The 12372-nt window shown below is 46.3% G+C and overlaps 1 protein-coding gene across 3 annotated transcripts in view; it reads left to right on the forward strand.

Moving 5' to 3' along the window:
* Positions 1–9170: 9170 nt before the first annotated feature.
* The window catches only part of CCDC50 (coiled-coil domain containing 50), a 43354-nt gene continuing 40152 nt past the window's right edge, over positions 9171–12372 (forward strand). Inside the window, exon 1 of one of the 3 annotated variants that reach the window (XM_062606270.1) lies at positions 9171–9383. In XM_062606270.1, coding sequence (XP_062462254.1) covers positions 9335–9383 — 49 coding nt within the window. In that variant the 5' untranslated portion in view covers positions 9171–9334. The remainder of the gene's footprint in view (positions 9384–12372) is intronic. The other 2 variants (XM_062606269.1, XM_062606271.1) reach the window with 2 other exon arrangements.

A 12372-nucleotide genomic window follows, 5' to 3' on the forward strand; every position in this document is an offset into this window, starting at 1 on the left:
CCTGTGTCTCCAACTGTGCTTCACCTAGTAGAAATCAGAGTAGAAGGTACTGAAAACCATCCTGTCCTATTCAGCCTTCATCCCTTACACATTTAATATTTTATTTCTCCTCTGCTTCTTACCCCTACCCTGGAGTGAACTTGAGAAAACAAAGCACACTCAGTCCTGTTATTTAAAATGCCACTCAGAGGTGGTCAAATACTCTGCTGATGTATGCTGCAAAGTCCTTGACAGAGCAACTTGACTGCAGAAAGAAATTAAAATATTGTGCACATAAGCCAGGAGAGCAGTCCCTCCTTGCATCTCCCTGAGAGGAGCGAGTACATAATGGGAAGGGAGGTGTAGTAACAAAATGAGATTCTCTGTTCCTTGGGGGACTGTTAAAACCTGTCAATATTTATGAAGCTTTTAGTCTGACATGCAATTTGCTCCTCCTTCTACGTACTTGTCTTCTGGACTCAGCTGTTGCTTGGCATGTTACTGCCATAAAATCAGATGCTGTAGTTTAACTGTATCCTTGTTTACAGAAAAGTGAAAGGTCCAACGCAGACTGTAAAGCAAATCAAGTTGCCACCTTACTGCAAACAACTAAGGGAGCACACAGAGGGAAGCATCACCAGCTCCCGTCAGATGAACATTGTATTGAAGAGAAACAGTTCCTCACAGTTAAGGCAGCAGAGGGTAAGAAGTGCAAATGACCTAGCTTTTACATTCACTGTGGGGGTTGTGAGGAAGCCACTCAACTTTCCAGAGAACAAGCCAACTCCAAAGTATCCTCCTGGAGTGAAAAAGTAATGCAGGAATGTGAAAACGTTGGATGTGGAAGGAGGCAGCCCATGGAGAGAAAGCAGTGGGCAGTCAGTTGTGGTGCCATTCTCACCTCTGCCTCTTAATCCTGGAGGAGCTGGAGCACCTCCTCTAGACTTAGTCTCCCATCCCTACCGACTGGGGTTACTTGACTGAGTTTGCTGGTGAGGAGATTAAAGCAATGCAGAAACATTTTCTGTTTTGAAATGTGCTGTGACCTGCTGGTCTCAAAGTAATTTCCAGCGATGCTCCTGAGTGGTAAATACTGGTGTGGCTGGGTAGGGATTAATGTGATCCCTGTGCCAGGAGAGTGTCCTGAAGAGGCATTATCTGGAATGACCTAGTTATACCAGCAGATTTATCTTCAGCTTGATCCCTCTCTGTTCCGACTCACCTTCTGCAAGCCCCGAGTCCATCCTGGATAATGAGTGTGAGAGTGTCCTTGGACTTGGCAGGGACATCAAGTGTTTAGTGATGCTGTGAGGTGTCTTTGCAAGAGTAGTATCACCTACCCAAGCTAGTACTCCAGTAAAGCAATGGAACTAGGAAAGCTGAGAGTGATTTGGAGCAGAAGCCTGCCTGGGTTTCTGGAGAAGCTCTTCCCTCTCCATCATTTATAGGAAATTACAGAACAGACACTTGTGAAAATGGAAACTTAGGTAAGAAAGCAGCACATGGCCAACAAGAGGCAATTTCTAGAGCTGGGACTTGCCCTCCCCAAGTGTGGTTACAAACCCATCACCTTGACAATAGTGTCAGACTTCACCTTATTTGTTCTTTCTAGAAGATGGGTATCAGTGGTCATTATCACTTTTCCTGTGGGCGCACAAAGCTAGGAGGACCCAAAGTGGTGGTCTTGGCATGTGGCTTCTGGTAGAGCCTGCCATTATCTGCATGGAGGAGGAAAGTAAGGGCAACCAAGTATGAGATACATTATCTCTACTAAGTAACAGCGGGCTGTGCCAGGCAGCCTAAGCCTGACCCCAGGGAGCTGATGCATCTTCCCCGTGAGGTGGATACCCTAGATGGGCCACCAGAAACACATATGTGCATATCAGTGTGGCAGTTGGGACGGACTAATGAATCTGGCTGCTGGATAAAATTGCTAGGGTAGCAGGGCTGGTGCTGGGATAGCTTCTGCTGAGCTAGCGCACAGGGCACTGCCTGCCTGCATGGGATTATGTATTCAGAAAGCCCTATTTCCTCAGAAATCTTGAGGCTGTTAGGGTTAGGCACTGTGTCCTGGCAAAATTAGTTGACTGCTGTACAGGCTAATGTGGACTTGGCAGCTCCCAGTGTCTCTGTCCTCAGAGGAATGAGCTGCCTCTTGATTTTGTTGTTGTTGCAGGTGTTAGGCTGATGATGCTCAATACTACCTGCATCAAGAACCCCTGTGAGGATCCTTTGGTGTGGTCAGCAGCCATTGTATGAGAACGAGTGTATGCATCCATCTCTGAACTTTCCCCTGAATTTTGCACACTGTGTTCTACTTTGATCAGTCACCCCCAGTAAGTCTAAATTGAGTGCAGATTGCACATATACTACTTTGGGTAACACAGCCACATAGATAAGGCTGGGTGATTTCCTGCTGAAAGTGCTGGTTGGGGCACCTTTAAGGTTGTGAAGGTGTACCCTATCTGTCAACTTTCACGCTGTTGTTCCTCTTTCTCGCTCTTCCTTCTCTCAGTTCTCATCATCTGGCTTTTGGTTTATTGAGAAATGTTACCCATTTTTTTTTAAACTCTCATCACAAGTCACCCAAGAGAGGGCTTAGAGGTTACACGGACCTGAGTTGTTTTGAGGAAAATTGTGTAGACAACCATAATCTTTGCATTTTGGAAAGCTTGTCTTCTTAACTACCTTTTCATTTGCACCCAGGGCTTCTGACACTGTGATACTTCTGCAAGTGCAAAATAGTGCTTTGATTGAACACCAATACTTTGTGGATGTAAACTTGCATGTACAAAATCATGACTTGAAATGAGGGGTCCAACTAAGACTGCAGGACATATCCATTCCTCACCTTCTGGCCTGCTTGCCACCCTGCAGCTTGGGAAACAGGTGGCCGAAGCGGTAAGACAAGATTCTGGGTGGTTGGTTGGTTTGGGTTTTTGCGTGTTTGGATTTTGGTTTGGTTTTGTTTGTTTGTTTATATATATATATAGGTAGATAGATAGATATAGATATATCCAGAAAAGGATGGGCAGGTGGAAATCAAAATAGGTGATTTTTAGGTAGATCTAGAAATTTTTTTCAGAGTGGAATACAGCAAACTCACTGCTAAGCAGGAGCTGCTTTGACTTCAACCCCCATCACACTCCCTTTAGCAATGCTAGTGTGTTGAAGTTTCATCCAGGTAGTTGTGACTGAATAGCTGATAATTGGTCAAGGTGCTTCATCACTATCATCTGCCACATTTGTTAGGTTTCTTACACCTTCATTGTGTGGATTTGCAGGCAGCTCCCAGCAGAGCACTGGATGAATAGTATACTGTTCTGGTGGGTTCTGTTCTTCTGACATGTAAGATTAAGGAAAGATGCACAGTGAATGAGGGAAGAACTAGCAAATGCACCACTTTTGGTATTACTTCATGCTTTCATTGATAAAAGAGAATTTTTGGAAGACATTTGATGTCTTTTGCTGAAGTGAAACTAACACTTTCACTTGGAAAAAAAAATCACTAAGACTACAACCTTTGCCAAATGTATTTGTAAAATTCTGGGCAGAGATGCAGAGCTAATTTGGACCTTGCATTTTCTGGGGTAGCTTACACAAACATGTAACAAAGATGTGAGCAGCTTAATACCTGACTTCAGATTGTATGAGTTGTCTCTAAAACTTGAAAGCCAGTAAAAGCCCTGTTTTGTAAATGCATGACTCATGATTTTCCTAGTACCCCTCATTATGTTACATGTAAGCTCAAGTTTAGTTTCCTCTTTGTTCATTCTTTGTAATTGTTCTATTCATTACCCCTGGTGTGTTCTATAATACCTTAATCCTTGCAGGCTTCTACTCTCCTTGTTCTTCAGGGAGCCTGAATTCCCACAGGCACTGTTCAGCTGCCTACGGAAATTGCACACCTGCTTCTTACTGTTCCTTGCCAATGCTATAATGTTTGCTTCCTCTCATTGGTCCCTTCTGGCACAGGATTTCAAACCTCTCTTGAAGTGTCTTAGCTTAGAAATGCAGGAAGGTTAAGAACTGAAGTGTTTGGTTTTTTTTCCCAGCGTGTTTTCCTCCTGTGTCCCTACACCACCTGCCCCCCAGAAGACCCTGCAGCATCCTGCAGAGTTGATAGCAAATCCTATTTGAGACCCCAAACCTTGATTTTTATTTATTACAGGCAGGAAATAGGGTGCTTGCAACCTTTAGGCTTCCTGAAGATAGAAAAGAGCTTATGCTGGTTTTTATACCATGAATTTGACTTTGGGGAGAAAAAAACAAAAGCATGTGTCCCCAGCTCAGGTGCAAAGGAAGGTTAGTCCTCTGGCATCAGTTACCACTGTCCTACAGGCTTTAGACAGGGGTTTGTGCAGTATCTGATATCGTGAGAGGCACAAACCCATTTTTCCCCCATCCCTTTTCATTGACCATTAACTGATGCACATGTCTATAGAATGTAGAATCATTATCTTCTGTGTGTATTTCTACAGCAGCCTGATCAGTTGGAAGTTAGCCTTGGCATTGTTAAGGAAACTAACAAAGACTGTTTTGTTGAAAGTTAACATCTTGATACGGCCTAATTTATTTCACAGTTGTTATCCTGTTGACCTAAAATGACAGCAGGAGACTTGGAAAGGTGCCCAGTTTATTTAAGAAGCAAGCACAAAATTATTTCTCCCTGCCTACAGAAAGAGCTTAGCAGCATAAGGCACTCCTTGCTCCTGGTCCCAGTGCTCTGCCTGGCAGCTCCTTCCCCTAACAGCTCACTGTGGCTTTTCTGAAGGCCAGTTGAGACCATGTGGCTTTTGTCTGTTTTTAACAGCTCCAGCCTCTGCTTTGCACATCTCCTCACAAGTGTTTTCAATGCTGTGAGAGCTGGGAAGTGCTGTGTAGTGCACCAGTATGACAATCTGCATACACTCCAGGAGTGTCGTGTTTGGGGCAGGATAAGATATGTGGGGACAAGTAGATTAAGTACCTAGTCCTGGGGATCCCTGGGGTTTAAGATTTGTGTGGAGGCACAGTCCCAGCTGCAGTGTCATCTCTGAGCCCCTGCCCACAGCTGTCTACTGAAGCACACTCCTCACTGGTCATGGTGTGCCCGGTACATGGGGTTTGAGAATGGAGAATAGCTCCTGGAAAGCACAAACAAGGCGCACAAAGGTAGGACAAGGGTCCAGAGTCACAGCCTGCAGCAAAGAGAAGTCCCCCTGGATATAAGGACAAAAATCACAGTAAGCAAAGAATGGAACAGAAGCTCAGAGAGGTGGTATGCCTAGTCCTGGAGATTTTCAAAACTCACCTGGGCAAGTCATTGAGCAACCTCATCAGATTTTGAAGCCTGTCCTGCTTTGAGCAGGGAGTGAGAAGAGAGCCCTGCAAATTCTCTCCTGATTGAAGTTACTCTGTGAAAGAAGAGTTAAAGTTGTGTGCCATATACTTCAACTTCCCAGTTGCTTTGGTCCTGTGAAATTATATGGGCTTGTCTTCCAACAGAAGCTCCTGTGAGGTTAAGTACCTGCTTTTATGAAAGATCGAAGTGTTTTCTTATTATCTTAAAGTGTTCAGTTGTGCCAGCTTTATTTGAAATCATCTGCCCATTGTAACATATACCATTTGTCAAGCTAAATGTTGTACAATTTGTGCAGAAAAAGATGATGTTAGTCTAGCAGAACAAAAACCTCTCATGCTGCTTAGAAGAAGCTCTTAGACACAAGTGAGAGTTGGGAGGGCAATTTGAGATCCACCACAATAAGGTGCCCTCTAGGAGCATGAGATGGCATAATGCTGCAGTGCTAGCATTACATCAGCAACTCGTTCCCTAGAGCCTGTTTAATTCCCTCATCCTCAGTCCTGCTGTGGTCAGTTTTGGGTTTTGTAGCTGTCTTTGAAACTTTCTGCAGTCTTCAAGCGATTTGTGCCACCTTCCAATCTCAGAAACATCTCAAAAATCAAACTGAGAGGGAAATCCAGTGTCAAGAATGCAAAGAAAATACTTTGGTGTGTAGGACCCTGTCTTAGGGAACAGTGTTGACAAATGCTGTTCACTGTTTTTGCTTGTGCTATCCCTCCCAGAAGACTGTTCCAACCTTTCTGTACTGTAACAGCTAGAGATGTTTCCCTCACTTCCAGCACCAAGAAACTAATGTCATTTACACTGTCACCCTGTGTTTTCCTTGGGTTGTGGCAGAGCTCACTGTCCAGCTGCTATGACTGAGCTTTAGCAGATCTTGCAAGAACAAATAAACTTGCATGATTAACAGAACCAAAGGAAGGCATGAGGTGCTACATAATTTATGTTGTAGAAACCTGAACCCAGGAACCTCACACACTGCTCTGCTGTGATCCTGAGCATGAGATACCAGATCTCTCTTTAGTGAAGCTGCACGTAACTAGGAGGAGCACAGCTCTCTCTTGACAGCCAGTCACATCAGACCAACACTGTATCTCTTGAATGCAGTGGAGGTTATGACTAATTTATGTTGCTGGATTTGGCCCTAGCCAGACAAATTAATTTGACACAAATTCATTACTGAAGACTAGAGCAAATAGTTGTATGCATAGAGTGATCACCAAGATACACAGCTTAAGACTTGTGTTCATAAATGTAGAGTCAAAGTGGGTTCTGTTGCATTAAAGCTGCCATGTTAATGTGAACACTTTATGCTTTCAGCTTCTGCTGCTTTGTACTGAATACCTTATACTAGGTGAAGGGCAGGAGAAAACCATATTCCACTTTTAGAAAGCTGTGACCTGTGTCAGATCAGTACATTCTGTGCCACTTCTGCATATTCCTGGTTGCTTGGCCTCTTTTTTTGTCCTCTCTTTTGACCACTAATCAATGCTTGTTCAGCAATCAAAAAGCTTGATTAGTAAAAGGTGAAGAGTGGCCAGAGGAATAGACTGAATTTGGAATATACTGAGTTCAAATTTAGGAGAAACTAGAAATGGACTTTTAGACTCTTCTACGTTATAGAGTTGGCTGCAACCATGGGGATTATTTGCAAATCATCTGGTTGTATTGCTTGTGTGAATATCAGGGGATTTAGAAGGAGGAGCTGGGTCTGTGACAGGAGATTATCTGTATGAGCTGCCTCTTGGAGGGACAAAACCCCATGACTAGCTCCCATGTGTATGGTTACAGGGAGTACCTTGTAGCACGGGTCATCCCGGGCACTACTCACCTCTCAGGAAATGGGTATAATGGCCTTCTAGGCAGAGGGCTTGTCAGCTCTCAGTGTATGTCAGCACACAGAGAAGTGTGCTAGGCGTGAGTAAGTGAGAGGGGATCATAATTACAGACAATTCAGTGACTTTTTCTGTGGAAAAGGCTGAGTAGATAATGGAACAGTAAAGGCAGTAAGGTTAAAGACATAGTCTATGCATACCAGCTTTGAAGATGATGAAGTACTATTTGAAAGGGGCAGAATTAAGGACTAACAGTTCCTGAGTTTTGGAAAACAGGACCAAAAAGTTCTGGAATAGCACAAGGCTAACCCTCTGGAGATGGATTCTGTTTTTGCAGTCAGTTTCTTCCATGTTTTTATTTTTTTAGTAAAATTGATATTTTATTTGCCATTTTTTTCTGAGATCTGATATCCCACTATGTCTCCCTCTCAGCTCTTGTCCTAGTGTCCTGGGTTCAGCAGTAGCAGTCATTTTCCTCCTCCTTGGTAGCTGGTGCAGTGCAGTGTTTTGACGTTCAGCTCGGGAACAGAGCTGATAACAATGATGTTTTGGTTTGGCCAAGGACTTTGTGAGCCTCACGCTCTGCCAGGGAGGAGGGGAAGCCGGGAGGAAGGAGAGACAGGACACCTGACCCAGTCTAGCCAAAGAGGTATTCCATACCACAGCACGTCGTGCCCAGGATGTAACTGGGAGTTAGCCAGAAGGGCTGGGACTGTGGGGTTGGAGGAGGTATCGGCTGGTGCTTGGTCAGGCTGTGGGGGGCGAGTTATCAGTCAGCTGGTGGTGAGGTGTTGTATTCTCTTCCCTTGTTATTTCCTTTATCATTGTTATAATTGGTGGTAGCAGTAGTGATTTGTGTTATACCTTAGTTACTAAACTGTTCTTACCTCAATCAGTAAGAGTTGCATTCGTTTCGATTCTCCTCTCTGTCCCTCTGGGAGTAGGGGGAGAGCAAGAAGGGGGAGGGAGTAAGTGAACAAGCCCTCTGCCTGGTTTTAAACCACGACACCTAGTTGCCTAGGAGCTCTCTGGAGCCTGTTCAAGAGAGGGAGCAGAAGGGGCTCTCCCCCATCCCTATGTCCTGTGCTCACCATGGCATAGGGGCCACAGGACATTAGAATAGAAGCTGGAGGCCACTAATTTCAAATGTGGTAATACTGACTTTGTCTGCTGCTTGCGTACTCAATATATATGTTTATTTATGATCAAAACACTCAACAGTTGACATGAGTCTTCAGTTGTACTGAACGGACAAATTCTAACATCCCTAAACCCCAAATCCTCTTCCTTTTACCTCCTCCTGTTAGTCCAGAGGACATCATCTTATGCTGTTTATTTTTGCGGCTGGAAAACAAAGGTGGACTGCAAGTGTGAATCCTTCCCACCTCTGCGGAAGGCTGGCTCTCACCCTTACATGGCAGTGTGCTATTAGGGTCCAAAGGCCCCTCAAGGTGCTCCTTGGCCAGAAATCTCTTGTCTGCACCGCTTTCCTCCAGATGTGCCCACCCCGTCAAGGTGCTCCTTGGCCAGAAATCTCTTGTCTGCACCGCTTTCCTCCAGATGTGCCCACCCCGTCAAGGTGCTCCTTGGCCAGAAACCTCTTGTCTGCACCGCTTTCCTCCAGATGTGCCCACCCCGACAGACAAACTCATCTTGTCCCCCTTGCTTCCTATCACTGAAGGGGTCGGGATAGCCGCTGGGCAGCTGGTTCGGCTGAAGGCACGTTTTCGGTTCCCAGGCCGGCGGCACACGTGCGGGTGCTGGGGACGGCTGTCTTTGGTAAGTGGAAGAAGGGGAAGAGACCCCGCGTCCGGCACGGCAGAGCGCCGAGGACCCGAGCTGTCCTAGCGGTTTCAAAAGCAGCTCCGACAGCAGTCGGGGATCCCCCCCGTCTAAAGAAAACAAAGCAAACTAAACGCGCCCGGCGGCTGCCCGTCCCGCTGGAGAAAGGAAGGTAGGTGGGAAAGCCGGGACGCCGCCGTCCAGCAGCTGGGAAGGGGGGCCGAGGGGCGGTGAGTGGTGGCCCCGCCCCACCCCGGCGCTTTCTGTCCCCTCCGCCGCGCCGTACGGCCGGGCGCTCCGTCTCCATCCGCTGCCAACTTTGTACCGCGGGGCGCGGGCGGCACGGCCGCGGCTCTGCCCTCACCTCACCCGGGAGGCGAGGGACCATCCCACAATGGCCGGGATCGGCATCGACCACTCCAAGCTGCCCGGAGTCAAAGAAGGTAGGGGTGACCCGCTGGGAGGGAGCGCAAAGCCTGGCCCCGGGGGGCTGGACGGGACGGGGCGGTTTGGGGGGAAGAAGGGGATAAACTATTTTGAAACAAAACCTTATTTTACATTTTCTGCCGGCTCCCCGTGTGGGCGGGTCAGCGGGGCGGGAATGGGGTGACACGGTTGCGGGAGCCCTTCGGGATTTGCGGGACCCGTTCCGCTTTCCCGTGAGTTGTCCTCAGCGGCTGTGCGGGTCGGAGGGCGGGCGGGGAAGGAGCAGCGTTAGGTTGATGGAGAGCCCCTGCCGTCCTGCGGGCCGGCTCCCGTCCTCGGGCAGGGAAGGGCCGCCTCTCCGCGGGAGAAGGCGAGGAGCGGCGGGGGGAGGGGGCAGCCCTTTGTCTGCGCCGAGGCTGCCGCCGGCGCTTCGCCTCCGTTCCCCGCGTTGCGCCGGGCTAGGAGCGTGGCCCGCTGCTCTCCCACGGGAGATAAGCCGTGCTGTGAAATAGCCGGGAGACCCTGCGGGTACCGACATGCAGACGTGTAACTCACAGTTACTGCTCGGCTGGGCGTGGGGGTTCCGCCTGGGGCTTTGAAACTGGGAGCAGAACTGCGAACATCTACGAATTGGTGGTTTGGGGAGGGCTGGGGTTGTCGAGGACCCGGTTAAAAATACTTTAGCCTGAGGGGCTTTTCTGAAGACAATGCCCCAAGCACTGAGCTTTGGCGTACCAAGCAGCCTCCTCCACCCTGCAAGAACCCCTATGCGCCCCAAGAGCGCAGGGGAAGGTTGGGCTGCAAGCAGCCCTGCTCACTTTCTGGGTCTCTGGCCACAGTGGCTGACTTTTTAGCCTGGGCTAAGATCCACCTTCAGTCGGGCCGGATGGGCCTCAGCTTCCGTATTAGCAGAGTATCTGCTTCACATGTGTGCCTTTAAGATTAATGAAAGGTGCCCTGGAGCTGCTTTACGTTTGGAAAGCTTTGTACGAAGGAGAGTTTGTGCTTTCTGACAGTGGTGTAAATCTGCAGAAGCTCTGTCAAAATCAAGTTAGTTTAGATTTACGCTGTAGTGGTAGTGGAAAACATTGTGTGCTTGTCGAAATACAACTAAAATGCCTTAATTTGTTTTCCTTGCCACTGGCCTTTTGTTTTCCTCTTTGTAAATTTCGGTTTGTAGAGAATAACAAATGTGAATTTTGTGATTAAGCCAGTTAAAAGGCACATGTCTGTACAGGAAGCTGGAAGTCCCTTTTGACCTCTTGTCATCCTTTAATGCTTTGCTTCTTATTGCTACTGAAAGAAAAGCAATATTTGTGTTCTGAAGTTTTAGAGGTTAATGTTGGTCCTATTAAGTTATTCGCAAAATTGTTACTAGTCATTTTAATGTGCCAAGGTCTCATTCTTAGAGTCTGTCCACACATGGTTATTTGAGAAAATTAATGCAATTAACATTTCCAATGGGTTGATTAAAGTGAATTAAATCCCTGTGTAGATGCTCTTATTCAGAATTTAATTAGCCTTGAATTGATTTCTCTTCATTTGTTTTTGACATGGACAGAGCTAAGGGGTCACTTATGTGCTGAATGGAAGTATGTTTACAGGGTTGCAATGTAGCTCAACCAGCCCTTGCTAAGTTTGCACCCATGGTTAGCATGGATTAAGTTTCAAGAATGTCCTGGTGTGACAATCTGTTACTCAGTAGCAGTAGAATGAAAGTAACATCCCGGAACAGCTCCAGAACAAGGCTGATGAGGCCTGAGCCATGTTCTGCAAAGCCTCAGGCATGTTTCACACTTTTAGTTTAGTGACATCATTTGTTTTTATTGTGGAAAGTGTTGAAACCAAGGTATGCTTTGGATTAGATCTTTTCATGCCAGGTGTTAATGCCAACCAAGAAAAGAAATGCATCACCTTACATACCTAGGGAAATATTTACTGTTTCTGTTAGAGAAATCAATGTTGCTCCTTAGGAAAAAAAACATTCCCTTTATTCATTTCGAGTAAAGGTCAGCTTAGTCATTCATTAACAGTGAAAAACTTTGTTTTGTTTTGAGTACTTTGTTCTTCACCAGCCCTCCTTTGGATGGTTATATGGTTTATCTAGGTTCTTTCTCCGTGGCTGTAGGTAGTGAGACAGGCTCATCCTCCTCTTCTGGTGTGGTCTCAAAAACTCTTCCACAAGTGCAGTCATTTCTGTGCAATAATAGCAGTGAAAATCTGGTAACAGTAGCTAGGTGTTGCAAGAAGCCTTGCTTCCTTTGTTTACTTTCTTTTTTTTTATCTTTAAACCATTTATATTAGCCAAAGGCCTGATACAGATGGCATTTTGCCTTTGAAAACTGCTTCAGCTGGTCCAGTTTATTTTGTGGGCAGGGTTTTGCTGATGTAAAATACACCCTCAAAACACTTTTTCTAGTATAAACTAGACCTTGGGGCTGCAGCCTAGTGTTACCGAGCCATTTTTCCATGAGCAGTAAAGTGGATGTTCTGACCACTGTGGTCAGTAAAGCTCTTTTAAGTTGTTTGCTGAAGGTTTTGGTGTTAGTTTCAATCTGTGGGCTGAGTTTCTCTGCCTGTATTTCTATGCGACTCTCAAGTGTCTGTGACATTTTCTCTTCACAAAGCATTTGCTCTGTGCTCTTTTGACCTGCCTGCCAGGGGATTGTTCGGCTCTGTGTCTGTAGATCATTTTTACTAGAGGTCTCATTTGTAAGCCTCTTGTGGGCAAAAGCATCCTGGAAATATTATTTCAGTTAGTTACTTATAAAGCAAATAAAAGAAACTAGCTTGGATTCTGCTTAACCTCTAACTGTGTCTCATCTCTTGTGATTTGATGCATTACTGGCAGCTAAAACTGCAAAGAGCTGCACCCCCTTCTTGGCTGCCTGTTTTAAATGAACTCTTCAGTGCAGCTGCCCATGCCATCTCAGTGCCGTGTATTGCGTCTTGGACCTGGGAGGCATCTCTTCCTGCTGGATGTACCTGTGGTCCCATCTGTTCTTC

This window comes from Pezoporus occidentalis, unplaced genomic scaffold (assembly GCF_034315485.1).
Source record: "Pezoporus occidentalis ecotype Australia unplaced genomic scaffold, CSIRO_AGI_Poc_V1 ctg95, whole genome shotgun sequence".
Classification (NCBI taxonomy): Eukaryota; Metazoa; Chordata; class Aves; order Psittaciformes; family Psittacidae; genus Pezoporus; species Pezoporus occidentalis.